This window comes from Parasteatoda tepidariorum, chromosome 8 (genome assembly GCF_043381705.1).
Source record: "Parasteatoda tepidariorum isolate YZ-2023 chromosome 8, CAS_Ptep_4.0, whole genome shotgun sequence".
Lineage (NCBI taxonomy): Eukaryota > Metazoa > Arthropoda > Arachnida > Araneae > Theridiidae > Parasteatoda > Parasteatoda tepidariorum.
The window spans coordinates 6,281,151-6,303,536 of NC_092211.1; the positions used below are offsets into that span (position 1 = coordinate 6,281,151).

Consider the following 22,386-nt stretch of genomic DNA (forward strand, 5'->3'; position numbering starts at 1 on the left):
AAATATCTGTATTAAAACCAAAATTTTAATAAATTCTAAATTTGCTTTTTAATTACCACTTTATACTATTTTTATTCATTGCTTTTAATAATAGTTATATTGCAATTAATAAATATTCTTATTGCATATTTTAACAGTCATTTTTGATTTGTCTTATTCTACTTAACCAACAATGTACACAAAGAAACAAGTGGCTTTATTGATAGGATGTATTACGCTATTAATAGGATACACTGCTAATAGGACACTATTAATGAATTGTCACACTGGATTCGTTTTATTCTTATTAACTGACAATAAGCCTAAACCAGCAAATTGATAGGATATATTATACTATTAATAGGATATGCTACTTATAGGTTTGAATATTTTTATTGCATATTGTCTAATTTCTCTTTTTCTAATTAACCAACAATGAGCTTAAATGAATAAAGGACTTTGGAGAGTTGGTGTGGACAATGTTAGTAGTGTAATGGTACAATTATTAGGGTCTTTATTAATCAAATTAAATTCATTTTGTACAGTGCTGTATTTACCAACTTTTCACAGTCTTTTATTTATAATTCTTAGATAATGAAAAATTAATGCTTTAACTCATTACAAGTTTTTATTTTTCAAAATATTTCTCATTTGAACAATAGACAAATGAACACTCCTAAATATAGTTCAATGGCAAAACAATTAAGGTGTTGCTTTGTTATTGCGAAGAATTAGGGTTGTTTCTGATTTGATGGCCTACCCAACTTTAAATCAATGATTACCAGCCTGTTGAGCTGCTGGTTCAGAATGCATTGCAAATTATAACTGGCTGTGTTCGTGGAATTAGTGGGGACAAAAACAACCTTTTTTAAAACAAAAAATAATTGAAAAGTTCAAACTAGCTTATGAATCATTTAAAAGGAAAACAAATTTAAATAAAAAAAATTATGATCCAAAGAATATAATCAGTTAATTTTTAAATAAATTTATAAAACTTCTCTATCCCCTTGCCTTTGTGTTGGATGTGCAGAGATGATTGTGCTCTGGAAAAGATCCTGATTTTTTGCTAACTGCCAGAGTCCAGAAACTTCATCGATCACTTTTATGTATAAAAATTCTTGTATTTAAAAATACTAGAATTTATACTTGACATCTCTTTCATTTGTAAATGTTTTTTTGGTAAGATAATAGATGTGATTAGAAACAAAAGTAAACTTATACATAATTATTCATTTGAATTATGCTGCATGTAATTTATTTAGAATTTATGTTTTGAAAATACCAATGATTTAAGTTTATGAAGACATTAATCATTTGAAATGAGCCATTAATGATTTTACTCAAGAAATTATCAGGATTTTTGAGTTGGGCTTGTAATCACCCCTGGATGTGGGTAAAATGTCTTTTACATATATATTATGGTATTACTTTTTATTAGTTTTAAAAAAAGTGTCAAAATAAATTTATAATTATTATTTTTTCACAATTTTTATGTAATCATTTTAGAGTTGACCATGACGCACTTTTGCAAAAACTTCAAGGTCTTGAAAAGCAGATAATTATTGGGGGTGAAAATCTTTTGGAAAAAGCTCAAGAACAAGAAAAACTTCTGGAAGAGAGTTCAAAGGAATTGGAAGAGAGGAAGAAAAAAGAATTGGAATTGAAGAAAGCTCTTGAAGAAAAAGAGGTGAATTTCAGTTTTTTATTGATAAATAATGTTTTTTTCTTTACATATTTTATCCTCTTGGCAAGGATAGATAAAGTTCCCTGTTCTTTTCAGTATAAAGAGACTTCCAAACAATTAATTTAGTTTCAATGATTTTTAAAATTTTGGCATTGTCTAATACAGTAAAGAACATTTAATCTGGTATCCAAAAAACTGGGGGAAATTTTGCTGCGGTTTCACACCATTTTGAACTAGAACAATTTAGGCTAAATGTGAAAATTCCAGTCATCCTTGAACTGAGTAGAGAGTAAGGAATGGGATCTTTGATTTACGAGGGAGAAATGCATTACACTTGCTTATCAGAACAGAAAGAAGGGTAATAAAAAGCATACATGGCTATACTTCACTACGTAAATAAAAAAAAGTAAAAAAAAAAAAGTAGAAATACAAATTTTTAATTGGAATATAAAAATGGCTAAAATATGGCTATTTTTTAAATTAATAATTGCACCATTTTTAAACTAGAACACCTGAGTCATGCTTGAAGCTGAGTAGATGGAAAGGGGGGATTCTTCCTGTTCAATTGAGTGGTGGAAATAGATAAAATGAAATTAACTCAAAATCTGCATTAAAAAACTTTCTGAAAGCAAGTTATTGAAGCCTTTTCATTACCATCTAACTCTGACAAAATTTCGATAATCACTAAATTTATTACATGTTTTAACTTTTATTTCATAAAATATTTACATCTTTTTTTAAAAATTAAAAAAAAAACACTGAACTCTGGAATAGATATGTTCAAACAAACAAAACCACGATTTAATAAGACTCGCCAAGAGCTTATGCTTTAAATCCCGTGCCTTCACATAAAATAGATAATACATACCTGCCAACTATACCGGATTTTCCAGTAGACTATTGGATTTTACCAGTTTTTGCTGGTTTATCTAAAATTCTCCTGGTTTTTGTACATTTTAGAAAATTCCCTAAAATTGAGTTAGTTTCCTAAAAAAAACCCTATTGACATAGATTTTTTGTACAAATTATTGCTTAAATAATTAAATAAGTATTACTAATATGTAATGAAGTGAACCTCCTTTATAGAAATCAGCTCAAAACTTTTTTTGTTTTAAAATGTTCAGTTTGTTTTTTATTCGCTCTTTTTTTAAATTAATTGAAAAATCTTTTAACTGTGTTTGATGAATTAAATGCTTATTAATATATTTGAAATTATAAGTGAACATAATACATAACATTTCAAGTATGTTTAATGTCAATCATGACTCAAAAATACTGCAGTTTTTCTATTTTAATGACCCTAAAATTCCCTATGTGTAAAATATTTAGTATATTATGCAACAATTATCATGAAATTTATATTATTTCGTAAAATCTACTGGACTTTTTCCTATTCATGTTGGCAGCAATGATAATATGATATGAGCTTTAAATTTTGTAAGCAAAAAGACTAAAAACAGCTATCTCTCTCTCTCTCTCTCTCTCTCTGCCTTGTGGAAAAACCAATTACTAAAAGCCAAATGGAATGATTTAATCATAGGGAAAGTGCGATTGCGCAGAGTAGAAAAGGAAATCATCCTTAAATCAATTGCTGCTAGATTGATTGCAGGGCAGAGTAGAAGAATTTGACCATCATTGTTTTGTTTATTTTTTTTCTTTCTTTTCGAACAGCTAACAGTAGGTAGGTAGTAGAGAAATTTCAGGGAAAATACATCTATGCTTTACTATATAAATATAATAAAGTTAAAAGAGTGAAGATAAAATACAAAATTTTAATTGGAATATTAAAAATGCCAAAATACGGTTATTTTTTAAATTCAATATTAAAGTAGAAATATCTGTATTAAAACATTTTTAGCAATCCAGGAAAATGGGAAATTCAGATATCTGGGATAGAGATGGTTCTGGAGAATCGGTTCGCTGCTATAGTTAAGTTTTTAAATATCATGGTTCATATGACTGAGGGAGGATGCATATTTTTGCACAAAAACCTAAAACAAAAGTGAAAATCTGGAAAAAATGAAAATTTACTTGTTTATTTTTTTTTTAAAAATGTAAGTATTTTTGAAACAACCAGATACTACACGTGTTTAGTGGCTTGTGATAGTAAATGTTTGCTTAAAGGAATGATTATTATTATTGGTGATTACCCATTTTTAGGAATTTTTTTTATTGATGTATATTAAGTTTTATATTTTTTCCATGCTTTTAAGGTTCTATTAATGTGGTTTGTGTAATAATGTTATTATTTATTCTGAACTGATTCGCTTACAGCGCAAATTTTTGCTTTAGAAAGGCAGGGAAATCCATGGAATTTTTTCCTGAAATGGAATATGAACCTTTGTTATTTGATACTATACTAATAACAAATATTTATTAAATAAAAAATAAGGTTTTTATAAAAAGAGTATAATCCATGCTCATTTTAATGACTCTCGTGGTTTAGATGAAACTGGCGTTAATAGCTTGAGTTCATTATGTCCAGAGTGCAGAATATACTGTTAACTCTAACAAAACAAAAAAATTTTTTAAATGACCCATTTTTACCAAGTACTGATTTGTTTTACTACATTAATAATCTGGTGTGATTGGCAGTTTGATAAATATTGTTTGGGAGTTTTGCTGTTGTATTGCTCATGTATTTTGTGCGATTGTATATATGGGGGTTGCTAAATTTGCTTCGAAAAAAAAGAGTAAAAGAAAGACATCATTTCACTGGCGTTTGGAAAGTATCACTTTGTGTTGTTTTTTGTTTTAAAACCTATATATAACTTTTTTCATTTGCCCGAGACTATTTGCTATAGTAAACTGATTGTAAATTAAATGTTTTTACACACAAAAAAAAACTGAAATTTCAACTTAAAATTTGTGTATTATGTTTTGTTTTAGTTAATAAAATAAAAAAATTTGTTGATTTTTTGCATTTTTTTCTTCTTCAAACAAATTGGTAAGGCAGGGTTGCCACTCCACAGGGAGAACAGGAAAAACCTGAAAAATACAGGGAATTTACAAATCACCTAAAATAAGAGGGAAAATGCTGGGAATTCTGAGTTTTTCTTTAGAAACTGGGAAAATATAGGGAATTTTGTTTCCATGGAATTTTGTAACCTCCCAAAGGAATATTTAAAGATGCTATATTAAACTAGTTCAGTCACTTTATCATTATTTGTTTTCAGTATGTTCAACAATTCCTTTTTTCCTTAAGTATTCAGCAATTATAACTAGTATAGGTAGCCCAATATAGCTTATACAAGAACACAGTGATTGTGTTTTTCCTCTTTATATATTGTGTGCAATATGTACAGGGAAAACACAGTGAATTTTTTTCTCCAGATTGTGGCAACCCTGTAAGGGAAGCGATTAAATTTTTTAAAATAAATCCTTTCTTACAATTCTATTTTATTGTTGCAGAGTGAGAGGCTGAATATTGAAGAAAAATACTCCAGTTTGCAGGAAGAAGCTGCTGGCAAGACAAAGAAATTGAAGAAGGTGTGGCAGATGCTTCTCAGTGCTAAGAACGAGTTGAACGATCTCCGCCAAGAACACCAAAGAGAGATGGAGGGTCTACTAGAGAACATCCGCCAACTAGATCGAGAACTCAGCCTCAACAAACTCATCATCGATATGTTTATTCCACCGGAATATCAAGAAGTGATTGAGCAGGCCGTCCAGTGGAATGAAGATATTGGAGAATTCCAGCTGAAGTGTGTCGCTTACTCGGGGAACAATATGAGGAAACAGCTACCAACCGTCGACAAGGAGAAGAAAAAAGAAGTAAGTTTTTTCACTTTGGATGGGTGCATGAAAAACGTAAATGACCTTCTTATTAAAAATTTATTTAAGAATTATGGACAGTTCAATGTAGACTTTTATTTTTATTTTGTCATTGAACAGTCGACCCAATTTTGTGTTTACGTTACTAATGTTCAACTCCGTAGCCTTGTAATTTTGAGCTCAATCCAGAAGATAAGGAAACTTCTGGATCAAGTAGTGCCTTTGAGGAGGACTTTTAGATGGAACTAACGCGCATTTGCGTTATATGGTGAGGAAAACAATGAAAACCTTCCATGGTTAGCCTGAAGAGGTGGGGACTCAACCAACCCATGATCCGTCTACCACTGACTTATATTTAACGCCAACACTGTGGTCGGAGGGACACAAATACAAATTTAATACACAAAAATCAATTTTAAAACAAATTTAATACACAAATTTGTTTTTCAATATTCAGTCATAGTAATCCCTCCACGTGTTGGTCATTCTTTAGGAGCAAGACTGATTTTTTTCACTTGCTCGGATTTATAGAAAACTCAAACTATAACTACTGTAATTAGAACCCTATGTTCTTTCTTATTTTTAAAAATTCTGCTCGTACATATTCTATCTGTGATACACAATGTAAAACTTTGTATTACAGAAAGAGGCAGTATTTTAAAAGTTAATAAGTGGTTCTGTGCTAAATTTTTGAATTTTCTTTTTAAAAAAGTGAGACATTTTTTAATTGAGACTTTTTGAGTTAAGCAGCTAATATCTCAGGGGGTGTTTATCTTGTTTTCCACAGTGCATTAAATGAGATATATAGAATGTTTCTGTAATAACCACCCATAGTATACATTTTTAGAATCTTTGTCAAAAACCAATTAAAAAAGTAAACACGTTATTTCGTGCAAAATTATACTAGATCTGTGAAATAAACAATTATGCCATAATGAATCACCTGAGGAAGTCAAGGTAAAAAACATCTGAATTTGTTTGATTGCCAAAATAAAAAGAAGAGAAGCTTTTGTGATTATTAACTTCTAGATCCTGTCTTCCTCATTTGTGATTCATCAGATTTCCCCAGAATTTCTTCATCATTTATATAAAAATTTGCAACTGTTTATGAGTATGCCCTTTTGTTACAATATTTTATGAGGATTGTATTAAGGGCAATCATTATGAAATATCTGGTATACAGGAAGTTTAATGGAAAGATGAATGGATTAACACCAAGATTTTTTTGTGAATTTATTATTTATGACATTAAATCCTATTACTCTTATTCTGTGTTCCTTCCTTGTTTAAGCAATATAAATATGCCTTTATTTCATTTTGGCAAAGATTATAATAATATGTGAAATACAAAGTATTCTTTATTTAGAGATATAAAGGAAGAAAAAATTAAAACCAATAATAACTTTTGGTGAACTCATAATTTATATGAAATAGCTACTTATTAATTTTACTGTATTTTCCACTAAACTACTGAATCTTATAATTTTCCCAGTTTTCTGATTTAATAACTATTCAACTGTTTTTGAAAAATTTAGAAAATTGGAAAATATTTTTGAAATAATTCCTTTCAAAACAAATTTTTCACTCAGATTATTGTTAATGTGAAAATTTAAATTAATAATTTATACTATTTAATAATGAAATAAACCTCATTTTTTCCTTAAAAGAATCAGATTTTTTATTGAGTTTTTTTAATTCTTTTTTTATTTTCAAATTTTAAATTAGTTTAAAAATAATAGTTTCGAAAATAATTAGTGTAACCATTATTAGAAAATATTTATGAAAGAATCATTATTAAAGTTTTATAAAAATTAGTTCAATTCAATTCAATTCCAAATAGAAAAAAATTTCAGCCAATATAACTTTGTAGTAAATTTGATTGTAGTTTTCTTTTTTTTAAATTAATTATGAGAGAAAAAAAAACTTCTTTGTGTTGCTCGAACATATTATTCAATGCAAAAGGTTATTTGAGTTTAAAAAACATGCTAAATTTAAATTTATAACAGTTGTTTTGAAATTAAAGTTTTATTTTATATAAAGTATACTTATAATATCAAAAGTTTATATCTATATGAGGGCTATTCAAATGAAACCTGGACAGTGCATCTAACTTTGCATTAGATGTAATGGGGCGTCATGTAACTGTATTGACGGCACCATCTATTGATATAGAGACTGACCATGCACAACGTTTGATGTTGCATAGCGACAGTGTGGTTCACGCCGAAGAGAAGGTGTTCAAACAAGTTATCGTCCACTACGGAACATGCAGCCGAGTAAGTAGGAACAATGAGTTTCAGTGGAAAATGCTGGAACATCCACCGTACAGCCCAGACCTTTCACCATGTGACTTTTATGCTTTTGGACCTCTAAAACAAGTTATTCGCGGACATCGATTCACAATGGATGACGGCATGTGTGACTGGGTCCAGGGCAATAGCCTACTAGCTTCTTCAAGGATAGAATCAACCGGCTAGTGTCGCACTGGGATAAATGTGCCAACAGTTTTGGTGACTATTTTTGAGTATGTGTATAACTACATTCGTGAGTTATCAAAATCTTTACCATTACTTTACACTAGTGACCAGGTTTCACTTGAATGCCCCCTATATATAAAATTGTCAAAATCTTCTAACAGACTAATTTTCTTATGTTGAAGTAACAATCTATGGTCTACAGAACAAAAATAGTCGAGAATATTGCTAAGCAAAGCAGTCTCTTAAAGTTTAATATTTATTTCCAAAATTCTAAGTTTGTTTAAAAGAATTTTTTTTTTCAGGCTGACAATTTGGATTTGTCTCACCTATATCTTTCTTACAATACGGAAAGTGTGACGAGAATACCTAGAATGAAATCTTCTAGAGGAAAGTCTGGACGTTCACATTCATCTAGAGCAAAGTCTTCGAGGAAATAACTTGTATTAATCTATTTATTTATTTGTATAGAGTAGAGATATGATTCTATTTATTACTTTTCAATTTGTATATAGTATAGATAAATATGTATCATAAAATGTGTCTCTTTTTATTTCTACATTTAAATGTGATCAATAGTGTGATGCATTAGAAGATCTATATAACTGAATTTTGTAAATCGCATTAACTTTGTGGGTGTAAACAATGAAAATTGCAGTGGAAAAATTTCTGTATTCAAGCAAAATCTATTAATTTTTTACTAAGTGGTGATTACAACTTCAAAAGCTAAGCAAACCAAAGTTGTAAAATTGTTTGCTATTAGTTCTAATGCTCCAGAAAATTTTAATATTTTTTCTGTAAATAATGAATATTTAAGTGTGCCCATTTGTGTTTTAAGTATTCTTATTCAAAAATTAATTTAAAGTATTTGGTAATTTAAGTTTAAAAAAGTGAAATGATTTATATAACACATAATTCTATGAAATGCAAAGCTTTGCACTTCAAGGTTTGCATCTTCAACTGTATTAATAACAAAAAATATATTGACATTTTGAAGAGCTAAATGCATTATTTCCCAAACTGTGTACTACTGTGGTAAGTAAGTTTAAAGATAAGTGATCTATAAAACTCAAAGCTTTGCACTTCAAGGTTCCTACCACTACAAAAATATAATTCCAATTCACTAGTATGTAAGTGATATTACTAGATTCTATGGTAGGGATACCTTTTTATAAATGATGGTTGACATGGTTGATAGCTACTGTCCCCACATTGGTGATCTTAGGACGTGATGGGAACATGCCTACCTCGATGTCAACATTGAACAGTTGACTTGCTACTTGTGACATTAAGTCTATCACACTCAACTGCTAGTGGCAACACAGGAGCAACCACGGCTGTGAACTTAATACAGCTCTAACAATTAGCAAAAGTACGTTGGTCGTAATATAGCTCTCCCGGCTTGTCACAAAGCAGCAATGAATTCTATCACAGATATAATTTTGATGGGGGAGTGTTCCTACCACTACAAATGTCCAATTCACTAGCGTATATAAGACATGTTAACTCGATTCTATGGTGGGGGTACCTTTTCATAGATGAAGGTTAAAATTGTCGATAACTACTCTCCCCACAAAGGTTCACATTCTAAAGATGCAATAGTAAAAACAAATTTGACATTGAGAACGTATTTGAAGAGCTAAATGCATTTTTTCCCAAACTGTGTACTGCAGCACATATAGTTTAATGAAACACAAGATTTCAGCTCCCTCATTAATTAAATTTTATAAATTAATGTTTATTTTCTTTATCATACAATTTTTATATTGAAGCAAATAATTCTATTTATTTTGATCATGCAGTCAACTAAAAAGTTTTTGAAAACGCTATCTTAGAAAATATAGAAATATACGACAGCTACTTTTAAAACGCATTATACTAATTTATAACAATCTATTTAATGACATGGCAGGCTTAGTTCATTTTTTTTTAAATATTTAAAATATATATATATATATAAGATTTTTTCTTGATTTGATAATTTTGATTCGATCAAATATCCTAAATTGTATTTAATTTGTTTCTATCAGTGAATTAATTTGATTTTAAAAAGTATAACTGCTAAGAACAAGTGCAAAAATAATATTTTCTAAGTTTTTAAATAACCTTTAACTTACTTTTGACAGGTAAGATAAAGTTAACAATTTTTTTCAATATGTTAAGGATAAGAAAGCAGTGTTATTAACTAGTTGGTATGTCACCAAATCATTAGTTTTAGTTCTTCCACAATTGAGTTTGGCTACAATAAGTAAAATTTCTAAATAATATTGATACTTAGCAAATTGACTAAGCAGTTAAGCAAAGGTTCTGCAGAAAACTACTAAAAATCTTCATAAAAATAGCTTATTTCTATGTTTAAATAATGGTAGCTTACACAGCTAATCCTGCATTTAATACAGCTTTAAGTTATCTAAAAACAATTTTTTCTGAGTTCAAAATATTTCTCAATTTTGTTGAATAAAATGAAATAAAAGAGGGAAAGTATTGCAATAATTTTCAGTAGCTGTTAATAAATATTTACGCACATTTCACAAGATATTTTCATAATTTTTAGACACTACAAAAATTATTGCAACATTTTCCCCCTTTACTTTCATTCTATTCAACAAAAACTTTTTTTCAGAGTTCAAAATATTTTTAAATTTTGTTGAATAAAATGAAAGAAAAGGGAAAAAATATTGCAACAATTTTTAGTAGTTGCTAATAAATATTGCAAAATGTCCAAAAATTATGAAAATAAAATATCTTGAGAAATTATATCAAAAAATCAAATATTTATTCATTGAATACTAACTCAACCCCTCATGCCTCACCCTATGGGGTTTAAATAGAGAAAGGAGGGTTTATACCAAAATCCTAAATAGGAACCTGCATTTTTTTCAAGTTTCATAATTTTCCTGAAAAAGTACCCTAGTTCAACTTACAGGTTTGTGTATTTTAAATGATAATACATTGTAAACTATTGATAGAAAATTATAATAGCAATATAATTTCTATAAGTAAAAACAACAAAAAAAACCTAATTTTAATATTCCTGATAGTTTGAATGCACAGTTTTTCTATTTTTTAACTTTTGAAGTATAGTTTGCTCACCAGGAGTTGGCTCAACCTCCTCAGACAGAGTTCATTTCAGCACGGGAGTAAGAGGAGAAACATATCCGCGCTTGAAATTGAGACAACCCTTACTGGGCGCAAAACACAAACAGTGAATTCTTTTCAGTCACTTATTTTGCTTTATCATCTGATATTATACCTTTCGCAGGGCTGCCAACTCTTCCGGTTTTAATTTTGTATTTAAAGTGGTACCGAAACTCATGTCATGCTATTAAAATTTTTTAATTATAATAATAATTATAAATGAGTTTGACCACCACTACATATAAATAATTACAACAAATATATAAAAGCANGGTTTTAATTTTGTATTTAAAGTGGTACCGAAACTCATGTCATGCTATTATAATAATAATTATAAATGAGTTTGACCACCACTACATATAAATAATTACAACAAATATATAAAAGCACACAATAAAGAATTTAACCTAGTAAAAATATAAATATATTTTTGAGTAAGATTGTTTTTCAGTAATTGTTTTACTACCACTTGGAAAATTCATTCTCAGAAAGAGTGAAAGTTGGCAGGTATGCTTTCATTACTCTAACTAATTAAATATTTTAAATTTAAAAACTGCTGTTTTTCCAGCAAAATGTCTCAAAAAGGACAAACTATTCATTCAAAAGAGAGAAATATCAAATCTATGAAATATTTGATGTTAAAAAAATGCAGATGAAGTGAAATAAATATTTTTGCCATATGATCGACAAATAGCAGGATTGCTCACATCCTTCTCCCAAAAATGGTGAAATAGTATTGGTGCAGACCATGTGATGATGAAGGCGGAGTCAACTCCTCTTAAACGAGCTATAGCTTTTACTTCATTATTATGCAACGAGTGAAATTCTGTGTTTGTTTAATAGAAGACCACAAATATGAAACCAAAATAACTTTATAGCTATTCAAATACTTGTAAAAATACAAACTACACAAATTAACAATAAAGTATCTTCATTCAGAACATTAACAATATTGTATCTTCAGTAAAAATGTACAAAACTGTGGAGGAATAAAAAGAAAGGTCATGGTAACAGGAACTTGCCCGGAATGTCGATTAAAAGAGTAGGCCTGACCCCATGCATTTACAACAGAAATAAAAAATCAGTATCTGTTTACATAGTATATAAAATAAAGAGATCTAAAGATATTTACAGAAAAGATATGGCACCCAAAAATGCTATCAAAATACTGACAAGCAACTGATAGTTAATTAGAATTTGTGTTCACTGATTGTTTTTAGAGTTGTTGAAAGGAATTACTAAATTTTCAGAATTTTCCACTTGCATAGATTGAAGTGCTTCTAATATAGATGCGTTGGTTTCCTGCAGCTGAAAATAAAATATTACATAAGTGATTTATGAAAGAAAAATTTATAACTAAGCTAAAAAATTTTTTTTATTTAAACTTATCCTGGGAGGACTTGCATCTACTGAATAAACTTAAAGATGCATGGGGGTCATGTAATGACCCCAAATAAAATTCATTTATCAGAAAATTATAATAAATATCATACAGCGGCGATAAATGATAATTTATCGCCGCTAAAAAATTTTAAAAGGAAATATAACACTTTTGAATCTCAGACAATGAATATTTACTGGTTAACTAGTTGAAGTTTTTTTACACGATTTTTTGAACAATAAAATCTAGTAAAACAAGACATTTACTTCTCTGATAATTAGTATATAAGTTATTATAACATACTCGATTGTTTTCATGCAAATGTGTGTAGCAATTTTTATTTATAGTTTGTTTTCTTTGTGGAAATAATTTGTACACAGAAATTATATGCTAAAAAAAATCTTGCACAAATTGAGAATTCCAACTGTTCTTTATTTATCAAGCAAAACTTCATTGAAAGAAAATCATTCTTATTTTAGGATTCCAGGAAACAATTTTTTAATATTTTAACTTGCAGTTCATAATTCAAACTCAGATTAACCACATATTTGCAGGTGTTTATTACTAATAAGTGAAATAGTTTTTCTTTAATTTTTATGCACAGTTAGGTTTTTATACATAGTTAGTGGACTTTTGTGATGCCCAGTGGTTGAGTGGTAGCGCCTCGCACCGTCACGGCACAGATCCCCGGTTCGGGCACGGTCGTCTCGGCCTTTCGTCGGTGGGTCGATAAAACGAGAACCAAGCACACTTGGGAGATAAACACCGGGGATTCTGCATTAGGCTGACCACTCAACTGGAACATCCACTCTTGCAACTCAGTGCCCAAAGGTCAAGATAACTGAGATGGGCCCAGTAGGCCATGACCCGCTATGGGCTGTCGTGCCTCTAAATTTAGTTTAGTGGACTTTAGTTAGATAGCAAAGCAGTTCTTGTACTTATGACTTATTAGAGCAAAACTTTCACGAGCATTGTAAACAAGTAAAAAACACTATGAACGTAAAGCAACACACTGTATTTATAAGCCAAGAGAAAAAAAATTATTTGTAGGTCAAATGGAAAGATGTGGGGTTATTTTATGATTCCAGTAATTGATAAAATGTCTACTGGGGGAAAAAAAGTTGGAAATGACTTATTCACAAAAGGCAGATGAAAAACGTAGCTACGTAGTCAAAGATAAAAATATAACAACCTCAAACATAAAAATTTAAAAAAGGAAGAAAAAAAAATATTAAAACAGAATGCAAACAATCTATAACAAAATTCTTTAATCAAACAGGCATAAAACTTTTTCTTGTTCAAGGTGTTTTTTTTTTATCTATATATATAAAAGAAAAAAACTTTTTTTGAAACCATGATTCGAGGCAAATAGAGCAATGTTTTATTTTTTAATATTTTTATGCATGATCATGAAGTAATTGTGGGTCCAAATCAAAAATCCCGAAAATTTCTCGAGTAAAATCATTCACAAAATTAATATCTTCATAAATTTAAGTCATTTAAATGTTCAAAACATGATATTCTAAATGAAGCATAAATGCAGCATAATTTAAATGAATAATTACTTTTATCTCCTAATCACATTTATTCTTCTTCCAGAAAAAATATTTACAAATAAAAGAGATGTCAAGTATAAATTTTAGTTGGAATGTTTTTAAATAAAATATACAAGAATTTTTATACATAAATGTGATCAATGATTTCTTGAAACTTTTGGATTTTCAGAAATATTCGGATCGTAGTTGGCGAAAAATCCGGTTTTTTTCCGGAGCACAATCACCCCTCAGTAAAATTATTAATTGCTCTGCTTATTCATTTAAATTAGAAACATTTAAAAAATAATAATAAAATAAAATTCTTGTATCAACATATGTTTCTGTTTTCCATTAGAATTGATCAACTACCTTATCTCTTTAATTAATGGAAAAACATAATTCTTTTAACTGAAATACATCTTGGTCCAACTAAGGAAGTAAAACATGAAAAATTAAACAAATACCATAACAAAGATGGTTGAAGGACAATTCCTGGAGTGCTAAATATGTTTGAATTTGGTTAAAACATGTTTTGGTAAATACGTAGCAATTTCTAATCGAATAAAAATTTTGTATTTTAAAATAGTTGCCCTATGGGTTACAAGATTTTTTTTTTCAGTTTGGAACAAGTGAAAGAACATACTTCACAAGATCTAAGTGTAGATTAAATACTCCAATAAAAAGAAAATGGTAATGGAACGATTAAATTTAACACAAAATTTAAAAAGTACAACATATTTTTTAAATAGTAAATGAATTAAATAAAAATGCTTGTTTAGCACTTAAGACGTAACTTTTTAAGTTAAACTAACTATTTACCGAAGAGAAATCGTTTCCCGATAATTTAGAAGAGTATCTTCTTACCAAATTTCGCTCATTATCAGAAATGGGTTCTTCAGACAATGTCCTCTCTAAGTGTGGAGTATCTTGTAATAATGATGATTTTTCATTGAAATGTTTGGTTTTCAAAGCGGCTTGAATTTTTGATTCATAGTCCTTCGCTTTGTCCACTGGCTGGTCAACAGGAGAATTTAAAGCAGGCACATCTATGTAACTACTAAAAGAAAAAAACATTCAACATTAGAAATTAAGATTTCACAAAAAATTTCACTGTGCTAGTTTAGTTGATGAACATCATAAACAAAATTGTAGCGTAAGAGAAAAAAAACAACTTTTTTTGAGGGGGCTTATAGTTTTATTGATTTTTAAGGAAAAAATTTCATTTACTTTAGCAATATAGCGGTGCCTTTCCTGTTACAAATACTCTTTATTACAAAAATCAAAACAATATATATGGGGTACAAAGAAAAAAAAATTAAAAACAGGGAAATAAAAAACAAATTACCATGAAACTTTTGACAGAAAGGAAAAACACCTATGAAAATTATAAAACTACGTTGAAAAGTACAATAGTAAATTTTTTTTATTTAATTTAATAGACTATACTAAATAAATGCTAAATGTAATTAAAAAGTAATAGAACTTATAATTTATTTTCATGTGTTTTAATTGCAACAAATTAAAAAATATTGAATGATTTTTAAGCTATCACTTACACATACCTCCCAAACTTAACACGACTTTTAGGAGCAGTATTTTGTAGAGGTAGTTAATTTTATGCTGCAATATATTGAATCTGGACTTGTTTTAAAATTATTTTAATAATTTAAACCCAACATAAAGAATTTAAAAAACATATATATAAAAACCTTGGAAATATGCATCAGAGCTTGACAAAATACAAGAAATTGAAGTTTTTATGCTACTTTTTCAAAATCTTTAGAAGCTATGCTTACTTTTAAGTCATTGTTTGTTTTGCAAGTCATTTATAAAGTCTGATTTTTCAATTAATAAAAAAATACTTTCGAGCTAAACCTATGTATATAAAACATAAAATTAAGAAAAAACACTTTTGAGTATCAGAAATAGCACTTATGCGCCACAGAGCATCAAATATTAAAAAAAAATTATCAGAAAACAAAAAGTTAAATCGTAGAAAAAAAAGTTCAAACGCATCCTCTGGGACACGGAAATCTCTACCAAGAAAAAAAAATAATAGCACACCAGTAGACTTATGCAGATAGAATAAAACTAAACTTCAAAATATTTAATAAATAAATAAAAATCTGTATTAATAGCGAAAGGAGAAAATATAAATAAAATTGATTTGAAGTGCTAATTAGTTTCATTTCAGGTAGAATTTTGAAATTTATAAAAAAATTAGAATGCTTTAACTTATTTAATATTAGTCTTAATGTGGTTAAAAATAAAACTGGAAATTTTTATGTCCTAAGGACCCACAGCTCCAAAAGTCACTGAGAACATTGTCCGTAAAAATAAGTACTGAAATTCGTGGAAGATACAGGACATTTCAAGATATGTGAATACAGGATCCGCTCTAAGGATTCAGCCAGCAAATTAGGCAAAAATCAAAAGTATTCACAATTTTCGATATCTTCGCCAAATGCAAATCTTAAAAAAATTTTATGATTAATTTTCTTTCCATAGAAAACTATTTTATGGTAGTTTGTTTCTGACTTATATTATTAGGATCCAATTCTAATGGGTTATGACGCGCATCTACCGAATATTACTGTAATCGAAATACTGATTTATTAAGAGAAAATCCTTTCTGATGTCATTTTAGTTTTGTTCCAGTGGACAAAACTCTTTGCCAATACTTATGCCAAAACAAAATTTTATTTGCCAAATTGATTTTAATGATTTGGGCGAGGTAGTGAATACTTAGCACGGGCCCTGCATATGTATACACACAAATTTCTCCCAAGGAATAAAAAAGAACAGAGTGCATTCTCACAGAAAAGGGCACGTTGAGTTTGAAAGGGCATTCACTTACCTCCATTAAAATGTATCGAAATGTTTAACATTATATAATAACTGAATTTGGTATAATCAATTTTTAAATTACCCACTTATAATATTTTCTGAAAAATTTTAAAGGATTCAAAAAAATTAAAGGGAAGCTAAAAAGGCAAGCCTTATGTAAAAATTTTGTCCAAAAAAAAAATAGTTAACTGATACACATTATTATAGGATACAGGATTATATATGATATGATACATAATTTTGAATAGTGACAGACATTTAAAATTCATAAGAAGTAATTATGATTCTTGCATTTATTTAAAAAGAGAGTTCTGAATAAAAATAAACTGAACATTTTAGAACAAAAAAAATGATTTCTATAAATGAAGCACTTCCATATATATTATTAATACTTATTTAAACATTCAAGCAAGCAATAATCTGTACAAAAATTCTATTTTCATAGGGATTTTGTTAGGAAACTTTCACTATTTTTGGTAGTTTTCTGAAATGTACAAAAACCAGAAGAATTCTTATTAAACCAGTAGATAAGGAGAAACTAGCAAAATCCAGTAGAGTTGGTAGCCACGTATATATTTTCATTTACTAACAGTAGAATGGATATCAAGCATATTGATTGTTCTCAATTTATAAAACTTCATATTGAAAAATATATTTATGCATAGCTCGCTAATTAACTCAGGTAATTAGCTAGTCTTTTGAATGGTCTTAGGCAACGGCATTATTTTTGAAAGAAAAATAAATGGTACAGTACTCAAATGGTTTAGGCATAACATTTTACATAATTTATAGATACTACAATTGTAAAATATATTAAGAACATATGAAATGAACCACATTTAATATTATGATGCCTTCCTTACTTGGCAGTCTTTTGCAATATCCTATTCAATTTTTCTTGCTGATCTCCAAGGCTTCCAGGAGGATGCTTTTGAGTAACATTTGAGCTGCTACAAATTGAAATTAAATTAATTAGTAAATTAAATAAAGTATATAAAAATAGAACTTATTATCAATACTTTTAAAAGAATTTCCTACTTCTACATGGTAGCATAAGAATGATTATTTAAGTGTATATATATATATATATATANATAGGGTATTACATTACATTAATTATTTATTACCCCTACCTCCCCCTTGTCATAAACAATTTCATTCACTTCTCCTTAAATGTGTTCATATTTAGCTGAATTTCGATAATTTTTTTTTAAAGTTGCTTGGTAATGTCCTAATAAATAAAATAAAATAAACAAACAATTTAAACAAATAAAAATAATAATAATAATAGATAAATAATTGATACAAAAATAAGAAAAAACTTGATTGAAATTAAGAAAAATAATACTAGGATATTAAATTGAGAAAATAACATTCTAAAGAAAAAATTAATTATTACCCCTGTATCAGAATTGCGGCGACATTGGTGCAGAAAGATTTTTCATTTGGAAAGGGAAAATTTTTGGTTTACCTTACTGCATATTTGTTCCAAAACTGATTTTTTGATCTGCAGAATTATTTTTCAATGATATTTTTCTTGTACACCAGAGAGGAGAAAAATAACCATAATTTTTCTATTTATACTTTGGATTTAAAAAAAGTTCTTAATGACTGGCTTCAGCTAGAAAGTAAATTTAATAATATAAAATGAGAAATTCAGAAATCCTGAAAGTCTAAAAGATAGTTCGCTCTAGAAATGATGTTCTCTCCTTCATTTTTATTTCCTTAACGAACACCATGTTTAATGCACACTTATTTGAGTATCTTTTTTAAAGAGTATTATTCGCGTGATTTTGTTGTTGATGTTTATTTTGGAATTACTACATGGGTTTTACTAATTTTAATTTATGTGCACATTTCAATTTACTTATGAATTTTAATTTTTGTAATGATTCACAAAGTTTAAAATAACAAAATTCGCATAATTAGTGTATTTTTCCACCCACAAAATGTGAAAAAGTGCCTATATTAGAATTAAAAAAATTTTACTTTTACAATTAAAATTTTTTATATGTTTTTATTCTATACTGTAAACACAATGTTACTTTAAAATTAGTAATTGTCATAATTAAAAGTAACTCAAAGAAAAATATTAATGCTAGGGTTGCAGAAAAAATTCTGCCACAGGATTGTTACAGCAAGAACAAATATTTAAAAAAGCTTACAATAAAAAGATTGGTACACTTAAATAAAAATTAAATGCTACTGCATTTTTAAAATTATAACTTTAACAAATACTTAAAAAGTTTTAAAACAAAAATGATACTTACTAAGAAGGCTCTCCAACAGGACTACCTAGCAGATTTGTTTTATCATTTTGTTCAGTCTAAAAAATAAACATAACCATTAATTTCTTTTTTCATTGTATCATCTATGAAAGTCTTCCCATTAACCGANGCATTTTTAAAATAATAAGTTTAACAAATACTTAAAAAGTTTTTAAAAAAATTATGACTTACTAAGAAGGCTCTCCAACAGGACTACCTAGCAGATTTGTTTTATCATTTTGTTCTGTCTAAAAAATAAACATAACCATTAATTTCTTTTTTCATACCTATTTGAATTGTATCATCTATGAAAATCTTCCCATCAGATGATATGAGATCTAGAGATGATACCAACCTAGATATGAGAACATCTCTTACAATAAATGTAAACTGATCATTATTCTAGCTATAAAAATAACCAAGTTTTGAAGGGCAGACAGACTACTGAAAGAGAGTCACAAAGTGGACAGCTGTACTAGGTTAAAGATCTTTGACCCTAACCAGTTGATAAAGACTGACCTTCTATTGAGTTTGAGTATAGAAAATCAAATCTGTATATTGAGTTTGATAAACTCATTTTGGTACTCTTTGAAACACAGATGTACTTATTTCTTTATCCTGCTGGTAAGGTAGATGCCATCAGGCTTAAGAAAACAATACCGGACATTGTTGGCATAAACAGATTTCAGCTGATTTCTTATGCCTTTCATAATGATCAAAGGAGAGCCACCGAAACAATCCATAACATTCCCATTGTACAGTATATTTGCCTACATCCATCTATATGATGTAAGTATACATAAAAAATATGAAAGTATAAAATATGACTAATATGAAAATTCAGTTGTTGTAGTTAATTTACGTCGCACTAGAGCTGCACCATGGGCTATTGGTCTGGGAAACACCTGCGAGGATGATCCGAAGACATGCCATCACATACATTTTGATTCTCTGCAGAGGGGATGGCACCCCCGCTTTGGTAGCCCGACGACCTGCAAGCGAAGTCTAGTACTCTATGTTAGAACAGTTTAATGAGGACCCATACCGCACATCCTCGGTCCCTACGCAGACTGATCCAAGTGGTCACCCACCCGCACTTTGATCGTAGCCAGTGATGCTTGGCTTTGGTGATCTGCTGGGAACCGTGCCTTAAAGATCAGTCCACTGCAGGACTAAAAAAATTCAGAGAGATATATGTTATAGATGTCTAATTGTGATAAAAGATTGCAAGAAAGCTCATACAAGCATCTTTACACAAACTATTTAAGGTTTGTGCACATAGACTAGGAAATCTAAGATAATTTAGTGATTGAGTAGCATAATGTTTTTTTTTTTCAGTGGTGTATAGAACAGTGAAAAGACACAAAGCAATAGTATTTCTTAGAGGTGGAAGAGTATTTTCAATAATTCCTATTTAAGGAAAAACATTACGTAAATAGATAAGTAGAATAAGCTAGATCTGATTTTTTTCAAAACTAAAGATATGTAATATATAGGAATTATTAAAAAAACACAAGTAAAAATTTGATAATGAAAAATGAGGTAAAGGAGGGAAAAAAAACCATTCTAACATCAAAAAAAATAATAAATAAAATAAAATAAATGAAATAAAACTAGATAAATAAATAATTGATACAATATTATGGAAAATTCCTAAATTGGTACATAAAGGAATGATGATTCCCACTGGTTTCTCAAAAATATACAATTTTTGTTTCTTCTAATTTTTGCAGTATTTCATTCATTGTAAAATTTTGAATTTACTAACTATGATTGTAACTAATGGGTGCAAAAACACAAAATAAAGCAAAGCCTACTGAAAACATTGATATAGTAACTAAACACAATTTCTTTTAACTTAAAAAATATATGTAAGGTATTAAAATTTTGTAATAACTGGCTTTGATATAAAGATATTATATTTAGTATTTTAAATGGAAAAACCTCATTTTTAAGGGGTTACAATTATGAAAATTTTTAACTAAATGAAGTGAGAAACAAAAGTTACAACATGCTATTTTAATTATTAAGAAAATGCAAATATGTTTGAAATTTTAGTCCCCCACACAAAAATTTACCATTGCAACTCAGTACATTATAAAACCAATAATCTTGTTTATGATTAAAAGATTTATTAAATTTATAACACAATATATTGAAAAGCATTTTTATCGCACTATATGCATAGTTCAGCCGGTTTGATAAGATTAGAAAAAGCACAAGGCAAGAAAAAAAAGTGTAAAATGAAATATTTAAAAAAAAAAAAAAAAATNGACCGATTGTGCAAAAAAAAAAACATTTATAATAATCTTCAAACTTACTATAAAACTCCCCACTAAGGGTTAAGATAAAAATAATAAAAACGTTATTCAAATACTATTCCCAATAAAGAGTTAAAATAGGTATTTCTGAGTAACACATTTGGGAGCTAATGTCAAAAAATATATATTTACCTCATATATATCATCGTCCCTGTTACCACAACAAGAGCTACAAAGTGAACCCATTACTCACGAGCCTTTCTATAATTTTTAATAGTATAAAATGTATTGCTTTAAAACCGAAGTCATTCGCGAAAATCATTAAAAGAGAGTTATAAGTTAAGTGACAAATAATTTTATTAAGTTAGATAAGTGAAGAAATCAAAACTTCTGTCATGTGATTGACAGACGAACCGGTGATGTTTTGTTTGCGTATGATTCGATAACAGAGAAGGAATTCAATTTAATTGATCGATAGTAACAATTATTTCAAAGCCTGAAATCGATAATTCTTGTAAAAGTTGCTTGCAGCGTTACCTGGCGAATAATAATCCCGTAAAGTTAAAGGGACCATTCTCACTGCTTCTGATTTACACATTTCAATCACCGTCGAGTCAGAGATGAATCTGATAGGTAAGTTTCTCACAGAAGAGTATCAAGCTTGCTTGAATATTAAACTCTGTAAGAGGGGTTGGGGTTCCCTTTCGGCTGATCCAAAAACCTTAATATCTGATACTGAACCCCATAACCCATGGTCAATAAAACTGGAATGAGCACAGTACGCCATTGCCCATTAAGGGTGGTCGTGCCACTGAGTTCAGTTGTTGGTTCTTATTTTGATGTAAAAGATAAAGGGGAAAAAATTAAAACTAACTAATCTTGATTTTAAATATATTAATTTAAACCAAAATATAGGGTATTACATTACATTAATTATTTATTACCCCTACCTCCCCCTTGTCATAAACAATTTCATTCACTTCTCCTTAAATGTGTTCATATTTAGCTGAATTTCGATAATTTTTTTTTAAAGTTGCTTGGTAATG

General features: G+C 28.7%; 2 protein-coding genes across 4 annotated transcripts in view; one reads left to right on the plus strand and one right to left on the minus strand.

Annotated features, from left to right (window-relative positions):
- Window positions 1-8,450, plus strand: part of LOC107453540 (kinesin-like protein 64D) — a 30,325-nt gene extending 21,875 nt beyond the window's left edge. For both annotated transcript variants that reach the window (XM_043046671.2, XM_071184116.1), the window contains exons 12-14: window positions 1,486-1,666; window positions 5,075-5,437; window positions 8,217-8,450. In XM_043046671.2, coding sequence (XP_042902605.1) covers window positions 1,486-1,666; window positions 5,075-5,437; window positions 8,217-8,351 — 679 coding nt within the window. In that variant the 3' untranslated portion in view covers window positions 8,352-8,450. The remainder of the gene's footprint in view (window positions 1-1,485; window positions 1,667-5,074; window positions 5,438-8,216) is intronic.
- Window positions 8,451-11,905: 3,455 nt separating this feature from the next.
- LOC107453543 (ragulator complex protein LAMTOR1) lies at window positions 11,906-21,882 on the minus strand. Of its 2 annotated transcripts, none has more exons than XM_016070410.3 (5): window positions 21,533-21,882; window positions 19,083-19,138; window positions 17,676-17,762; window positions 14,830-15,022; window positions 11,906-12,357 (listed from the first exon to the last, which is right to left on the minus strand). In XM_016070410.3, exons 1-5 carry the CDS (start codon window positions 21,584-21,586, stop codon window positions 12,253-12,255), a joined length of 495 nt encoding a protein of 164 aa, XP_015925896.1. In that variant the 5' UTR covers window positions 21,587-21,882; the 3' UTR covers window positions 11,906-12,252. The 2 variants fall into 2 exon arrangements, with proteins under 2 accessions (XP_015925896.1, XP_042902607.1); XM_043046673.2 differs by lacking the exon at window positions 19,083-19,138 and adding an exon at window positions 19,272-19,327 and having other exon boundaries at window positions 21,533-21,800.
- Window positions 21,883-22,386: the final 504 nt, after the last annotated feature.

Excerpts from the sequence above, each read along its gene's own strand:
- LOC107453543 (XM_016070410.3), bottom strand. The coding sequence starts at position 21,586 with ATGGGTTCACTTTGTAGCTCTTGTTGTGGTAACAGGGACGATGATATA. Across the intron at positions 19,139-21,532 it reads GGGACGATGATATATATGAG|ACTGAACAAAATGATAAAAC; the intron begins GTAAATATATAT and ends TTTATTTTTTAG. Across the intron at positions 17,763-19,082 it reads CCTGTTGGAGAGCCTTCTTA|CAGCTCAAATGTTACTCAAA; the intron begins GTAAGTATCATT and ends TTCAATTTGTAG.